Source organism: Schistocerca gregaria, chromosome 9 (assembly GCF_023897955.1).
Source record: "Schistocerca gregaria isolate iqSchGreg1 chromosome 9, iqSchGreg1.2, whole genome shotgun sequence".
In the NCBI taxonomy this organism is placed as follows: domain Eukaryota; kingdom Metazoa; phylum Arthropoda; class Insecta; order Orthoptera; family Acrididae; genus Schistocerca; species Schistocerca gregaria.
This window is the reverse complement of record NC_064928.1, coordinates 213,200,191-213,208,439: the sequence shown is the minus strand read 5'-3', so window position 1 is coordinate 213,208,439 and position 8,249 is coordinate 213,200,191. Positions and strand designations below refer to the sequence as shown.

Below are 8,249 nucleotides of genomic sequence, written 5' to 3'. Positions count from 1 at the left end.
CGACTCAGGTCTTTCAGTGCTCTGTCAAACTGTTCACGCAATATCATATCTCCCATTTCATCTACATCCTCTTCTGTTTCCATAATATTGTCCTGGACGTACGCCACATTAACGTCCACTGACAGATGCCCAAAAACTTTTGAGCAGATAGTGCAGCCTTGGCCAATGTTAGTACTGTGCAAGACACCAATTATGGTGAATGTTATTTATTTTAAGGAGGCAGAAATTTACAGCTTCTGCTGCAAGCATTTTTTGAAAAAAAATCGTCATTTGTACAATAACTGTAGGTCACTTTATTAAAAACAACAAGTTCCAGTAAGTCAACAGACCATCATCAGGTATAAAACATCAGTTACAGGAAATTAAAGACCAGGTGCATCTAGACAATAGAATGCAGGAAATCGTTCAACTCACTCTTAAGATAATAAGCTAATGTGGCGAGTTTTGGACATGGAAGATAAGGTTCAAGTTTGTGACTCTCCCATCCTCCTTCTATTCGAAGGTAGAGTAGATCGTTTATAATGCTGCCATTGGTAATTTTTCTCCATATGATTTATACAAGTACAAATTTGTGCTGGGCGCTGTGTGAATGGCAAGAGGACACTACGCCCACCACTCCGGTCAGCGGGCTCTCAGCGTGGCCCTGTGTAGTCGCTGCCCTGGAGGGCTGCCTCGGTCCACTGACGCAAGCGGCGCTGAATGTCCTCCGACAGCACTTGCTTCCCCTCTCCGACCTGTCCCCGCCGCATGAACTTTGTGGAGGAGGGCAAAGGCTGCAGTTTGTAGTCCGCGCGCAGCTGCTCCACCACTGGGTCGTAGTTCACAGCCGGGTTGTCGCGCATCTTGTCGAAGCTCAGGTAGTCCACCAGCTGAGCCACCTGCTTCTCTGTGATCGTCTTCTGCAGGAAGATGGCCACTCTGCGGATCACTGAAGCCAGGTCCTGCAAGTAGTGCCAGAAGGCTCGAGACTGCACACTGTCACAAACTACATCAGCGTAACAGAACAGTGGTTGTGTATTCTACTCACCTACCTTGTAATACTAAATCTACGAGCGTTAGTCATAAAGTTTTAATTATCGAATAAACCAAGCTAAGACCATGAAACATGGGGATCGTTTTAGTCCAGTGGTCATCAAAAGTTTCTACTAGACAGTCAATACTGACATGGTGGGGCTGCACTTCAGGCCGCATAGTCCTCATCCAATTATTAATTGGTAACCTACATAAGTTAGTGAGGCAACGGGCTTGCCACCGTGGAAACACCGGTTCCCGTCGGATCACCGAAGTTAAGCACTGTCGGGTGTGGCCTGCACTTGGATGAGTGACTGCCTGGTCTGCCATGCGCTGTTGCCATTTTTTGGGGTGCACACAGCCTCATGATGCCAATTGGGGAGCTACTAGACCGAATAGTAGCAGCTTCAGACAAAGAAACCCATCATAACGATTGGGAGAGCAGTGTGCTGACCACACGCCCCTCCTAACCGCATCCTCATCTGAGGGTGACACGGCAGGCAGATTTGTCTCATGTGATAGATGAAGAAACAGAAGTCGATTTAGAACCGATAAGGGATCCAGTATTAGAGTCAGAATTTAAAACAGCTTTGGAGGACTCAAGATCAAACAGAGCAGAAGGGATCGATAACATTCCATCAGAATTTCTAAAACCGTTGGGGGAAGTGGCAACAAACTGATTATTCACGTTAGTGTGTAGAATGTGTGAGTCTGGCAATATATCGCCTGACTTTCGGAAAAATGTCATCCACACCATTCCGAAGACTGCAACAGCAGACAAGTGCGAGAATTACAGCACAACCAGTTTAACAGCTCATGCAAAATGGTTCAAATTGCTCTAAGCACTATGGGACTTAACATCTGAGGTCATCAGTCCCCTAGACTTAGAACTACTTAAACCTACCTAACCTAAGGACATCACACATGTCCATGCCCGAGGCAGGATTCTAACCTGCGGCCATAGCAGCAATGCGGTTCCAGACTTAAGCGCCTAGAACCGCACGGCCACAGCGGCCGACCAGCTCACGCATGCAAGTTGCTGACAAGAATAATATACAGAGGAATAGAGACGAAACCGAGAATGTGTTAGACGACGATCAGTTTGACCTTAGGACAGGTAAAGGTACGAGAGAGGCAATTCTGACGTTGCGGTTGATAATGGAAGCAAGACTAAAGAAAAATCAAGAAATGTTCATGAGATTTGTCGACCAGGATAAAGTGTTCGGCAGTATAAAATGTGCAAGATGTTCGAAATTCTGAGAAAAATTGGGGTAACCTATAGGGAGGAACGGGCAATATACAATATGTACAGGAGCCACGAGGGAATGATAGTGGACGACCAAGAACGAAGTGTTCGTATTAAAAAGGGTGTAAGACAGGAATGTAGCCTTTCGCCCCTACTGTTCAATCTGTACATTGAAGAAGCAATGAAGGGAATAAAAGAAAAATCAACGGTGGAAGTAAAATTCAAGTTGAAAGTCATCAATGATACATTCGCTGATGATATTTCTATCCTGAGTGAAAGTGAAGAAGAATTAGAAATACATGATCTGCTGAATGGAATGGACACTCTAATGAGTACAGAATGAGGACTGAGAGTAAATGGAAGAAAGACGAAAGTAATCACAAGTAGCAGAAATGAGAGCAGCGAGAAAGTTAACATCACGATGGATGGTCACGAAGTCGATGAAGTTAAGGAATTCTGTTACCTAGGCAGCAAAATAACCAATGACGGACGGAGCAAGGAGGATGTCAAAAGCAGACTAGCTCTGGCAAAAAGGGCATTCCTGGCCAACAGAAGTTTTCTAGTATCAAACATAGGCCTTAATTTGAGGAAGAAATACCTGGATTATACGTTTGGAGCACAGCATTGTATGGTAATGAAACATGGGCTGTGGGAAAACTTGAACAGAAGAGAATCGAAGCATTTGAGATGTGGTTCTACAGACAAATGTTGAAAATTAGGTGGACTGATAAGGTAAGGAATGAGGAGGTTCTTCGCAGAAACGGAGAGGAGAGGAATATGTGGAAAACAATGACAAGGAGAAGGGACATCATGATGGCACATCTGTTAAGACAATAGGGACTGACTCCCATGGTACTAGAGAGAGCTGTAGAGGGCAAAAACTGTAGAGGAAGACAGAGATTAGAATACATCCAGCAAATAATTGAGGACGTAGATTTCAAGTGCTACTCTGAGATAAAAAGGTTGGCAGAGGAGAGAAAATTCGTGGCGGGCTGCGTCAAACCAGTCAGATGACTGGTGAAAAAAAAAGAAAAACGATAATTGTCCTTATATTTAAAGTTTTTAAGCAGTATGGAACACATTCACGAAAGGCTAGTATTAATTTTGAATGTCATTTTTCTTCTGATCATTATATTGTATTAGAACAGAAGTACTTTAATTTTGTATTCCTTGCTACAAATAGGTTACGCATTGAAGATATTCATCTTTGTAATGAGCATTTACAAATTTATATAACTTCCGTTACAGAATTTATACCGTAGCAGCTGATCTCTAGAGTCCTCCACGTCAGTACTGGAAGACAAACAATAAAACATTCCCCCTCTCACACCCTCTAACCCCACAGTGGCTTTGGTGCTTACCCCTCAGCCCCTGAAATAAGAGGCCAAATTTACTTAGGTCATGGCTGTATTCACCAACATCAATTAAAATGCAAAACAACTTAAGATTCTGCTCTCTTTGTAGGTATATTTGTTTGTTACTGAGCAGGGAAACTACACTCTTAATCCTTGTAAAACCAACATGCATTACCAAGGGGAGGAAAGGGATATACTTTATGCCAACTCTAAAAACACCTAAAAAAGTAAAATTATTAAAGTGTTCTCGACTTAAAAATTAACAACATTCTTTTAAAAGAGCTACTGATGTTTAAGAAGAGTGCAGAGTCCAAAAATTTCATTTTAGACCCTCTTGGCAAAATCAAGGCACTTCCAGTTACGTGTAGTACCAATTCTATTATGAGCAGCACAAAATTTTTTAAGTACAAATCTCGTTATTTTCTTAACTTTTACTCATATCATGTGTTTAAAGAAGTCCTGATGGGCGAGTAATATCCAGAAACTGAAAATATCAAATACGACAGTCAGTGGGAAAGGAGACATCTACTACTAAGACTAAATTTTAGGTTAAGTTCAACTGAAAATATTAAAACATTTTTGGAATCTGGTAGAACATTTTATTAAAAACAATAATTGTTTTTCTTTTATTTTGAAGTATAAAAACTGACTAGATTACAATATCTTCAAAAGTTGTGCATAATGTACTCCCTACCCCTCACCCCCACCCTACTGTATGTGGAGGGTTAAGAGGCTCTTAACGGTAGGTGACATTTCTTGGAATCGGCTGTTACTTCTTAAATGAATATTGCGAGGGTTGCCTAGAAAATAATGCGCCACATTTCTTTTCTCAGCCAAAAACAGTCTTACAAATGAGAAACGTTTCATATGTTTTATTTGAAGTCTCCTGACTCAGTACACCAAGTTTATGTCAATTCCGGCAGATAGCGTCGCTGCAGGACAGTTCCAAAATGGCATCTGTAGGTGATGTACGTTACAAGCAACGTGCAGCCATTGAATTTCTCACTACAGAGAAAGAAACCGTGGGGAATATTGACGAATGGTTGTGCAAAGTCTATGGAGCATCTGCTGTCGACAGAAGTACAGTTAGTCGCTGGGCACGGAGGGTGAGGTCATCAGAAGGCGGTTCAACGGAGCTCCACGATTTGCAGCGGTCAGGGAGACCATCCACGGCTGTCACACCTGACACACCTGAGCTAGCCCCGCGGATTTCCACTTGTTTTGTGTCATTAAACGATGCCATCCGTGGAAGACATTTTGAGGACGATGAGAAGATGATTCACACGGTGAAGCACTGGCTCCGCCATCAGCACAAGGATTGGTGCAGACAGGGCATTCACGATGTTGTTTCTCACTGAAGGAAGGCCATAGAATGGGATGGAGATTACGTGTAGAAATAGGGTGTGTAGATAAAACACTATTCTTTCCTGTGTGTAATTATGTTCAATAAAGAATTGTCGAAGAAAAAAATGCGGTGCATTACTTTCTGGGTAACCTTCGCATTATAAAATGTAGCTGAGAACGTGACCCACGCAATTACTTGGTCCAGGTGACTTGCAGTTATCAGCCGCAGTTTGATGACCACTACTTTAGTCCCTCTAAATATTGACTCTTCAAGGTGACACATTTTTTTTCCAACGGTGGGGAAAAAAATATTAAAACAAATGTCTGTCGTGATGTTGGCTGGGATAGCCCACGGAGTAGATTCAGCGACCTAATATGGACAGGATGCTCTTCATCCATGCTTATCGATCCCTTCCCTTGCAGATATCTGACTGTTATGTTGTGTATGAATTTGTAGAGTGTAGATAAATGTAACTGTAATGGATAAATGTAGAGTGTGATGTTTTAAGTTTGTGTCACATGATGATAATGATGATGATGATGATGATGGTGATAATAATGATGAGAAGGGAGAGTGAAACCCAGTACTGACAAGTTGTCTACTCCTCTAGAACGGTACCAGGCGGGCTGCAAAGCTTAACATCCCCAACCAACAGATGGATCACCGTGTTATGTGTTAGATTTGGGGAGACCAAAAAATTTTTGACCTGCTGCTTAGTGCCTTTAAGGATCACGGAATTACCATCAGCCAAATGAAGTCAGAATTCAGGCATGAGGAAATAGGATTCCTGAGTGATGTAATTTCTGCAGCTGGCACCTGGCCAGATCCAGTAAAGCTCAAGGGCATTACTCCTTACTGACAACAAAAAGACAAGTACGTGCATTGCGTCTCAACAATTTTTACAGGTCTTTCACAAAGGAAGCAGTCATGACAAAAATTTGTGTCATTTGACAGGGAAGAACGTCATATGGAATTGGACAGAAATTGACCAACTGGAATTTGTGGAAATGAAAGAAGCCTTGTTGAGAGCTCCACTTCTATTCCATCCTGATTTGATTTTCCAAGAGGTGGAACAAGGCGGAGAGTGTTGTATCTTGAGTAAAGCGAAAAAGAGTTTCTCTGTGACTGAGCTGGAGGATTGGCAGTGGTTTGCGGCTTTACCAGGTTTATATGTATTTTAGTGGGAGGGATGGCAAAACTTTACAGTGAACATAAAGCTGTGAGCTTTCTAATGAGTATGAATCTGACACGTGGACTGCTCGCTCACTGGGCACTAGCACTCCGTCTTCAGGCCACAAGTGGCCCATTGGTACCATTCGACTGCCGTGTCATCACCAGGTGAGGATGCGGATAGGAGGGGCTTGTGGTCAGAACCCCGCTCTCCCAGTCGTTAAGACGATTTTCTTTGACTGGAGCCGCTACTATTCGGTCGAGTAGCTCCTCAGTTGGCATCACGAAGCTGAGTGCACCCCGAAAAACGGCAACAGTGCATGGCGGCCTGGATTGTCAACCATCCAAGTGCCAGCAACTCTTCGGTGATCACACGGAAACCGGTGTATCCACTGTGGCAAGGCCGTTGCCCCACTGGGCACTACATGTGCACGAATTCTGGTTCCATGTCATGGAGACTGCGTAATCAGAAGCGCCAAGTGGGTTAACATATGGGAATGACAACGAACTTACGAAGACAACTTTTTATATAATGTATGTGAAGAAAGTAACGTTGGAAAGATTTGTGGAGGCCACGCTCGCAGATATTGGCAAAGAACAGCCAAAGATCTCACCCTGACAGGCATCAAACTGACATGGCAAGCCGGCCGGTGTGGCCGAGCGGTTCTAGGCGCTACAGTCTGGAACCGCGCGGCCGCTACGGTTGCAGGTTCGAATCCTGCCTCGGGCATGGATGTTTGTGATGATGACCTCAGAAGTTAAGTCCCATAGTGCTCAAAGCCATTTGAACCATTTTGACATGGCAAGGTGGCAAAGCAGTAAATATCAGGCAATAATATCTAATTAGGCAGAATGTATTGTTCCGGTGTACCAACTGGAAGAAAGCGATTGATTAGTGTGTATGCTAGAAGGGTCTGTCAACAAGCTCAAGTGGCAAAATCACTTGAGTCATACACATTTTGGGGCAACAAATTAAGGCAATCAGTGTATTTTATTAATATGGATAGGTGCGCTAGAGATGGAGTAAGTAGATGTGTACCCTACCAGAAGGTCAAACCAGAGAAACCCTGGCCAGCGAGTTCGCCAGATCTCCCCCCAACAGAGAACGTTTGGAACGTTATGAGCAGGGCTCTCCAATTAGCTTGGGATTTTGTCGATGTAATGCGACAGTTCGATAGAATTTGGCATGCTATCCCTTAGGAGGAGATCCAACAACTCTATCAATCAATACCAAGCTGAATAACTGCTTGTATAAGGATCAGAAGTGGACCATCGCATTACTGACTTGTTCTATTTAGCTCTTTCTCTTGAATAAACATCCAATTTTTCTGAAATTGTAATCATTTGTTTGTCTGTAGATTTACACGGCATGTACCGATTTCTGTCCCTTTCGAATAATTACTTCGTGGTTAGTCTTTTCTTGCTTTTTACTTTTTTCCTTGTGGCTGCAGCTTCAACACCAAGAATGGTGAAGGAGAATTCCCAAGTGTACATCTGCGTATTTGCCACAATGCACTCTCTAACCGTTCCATTTCCTCTTGAGTGAGTATGAATCAGTGCGATTGGGAATACAAGGATGATTGTAGTCAGTTCCGCCTAGACGAGCGAGTATCTTAGTGCAGTAGGTCTGTGGTACCAACACAACTTCTTCTCTGTCTTGAGGTAGGTCCACAAACGTGTCCTTGTAATGGCAAGTAGTCGCTCCACCCTCGCGTGAAATACAGGTAGTAGCAACTATTACTCTTCCTCCCATCTCCAACATTCCGGTTTCGTGCGCGCTTGGACAACAGGTGTTGGGCACACGTTCTCCTTGGCTTCGTAAGTTACACACATGCTTTGTTATCTGTTGTTGAACAAAGTGTTTGGTAGTTAGGATCAGAATGACATTCCCGATAGTTCAATTCAATTATTAAAAAATGGTTCAAATGGCTCTGAGCACTATGGGACTTAACATTTGAGGCCATCAGTCCCCTAGAACTTAGAACTACTTAGGACATCACACACATCCCTGCCCGAGGCAGCATTCGAACCTGCGACCGTAGCGGTCTCGCCGTTCCAGACTGAAGTGCCTAGAACCGACCGACCACACCGGTCGGCTCAATACAATTATACATCGTGGTAA

The 8,249-nt window shown here is 43.4% G+C and overlaps 1 protein-coding gene across 2 annotated transcripts in view; it reads right to left on the bottom strand.

Annotated features, from left to right (window-relative positions):
• Positions 1-269: 269 nt before the first annotated feature.
• Positions 270-8,249, bottom strand: part of LOC126291910 (luciferin sulfotransferase-like) — a 56,899-nt gene continuing 48,919 nt past the window's right edge. Inside the window, exon 7 of one of the 2 annotated variants that reach the window (XM_049985642.1) lies at positions 270-941. In XM_049985642.1, the coding sequence (XP_049841599.1) occupies positions 633-941 (309 nt within the window). In that variant the 3' untranslated portion in view covers positions 270-632. The remainder of the gene's footprint in view (positions 942-8,249) is intronic. The other variant, XM_049985643.1, reaches the window with a different exon arrangement.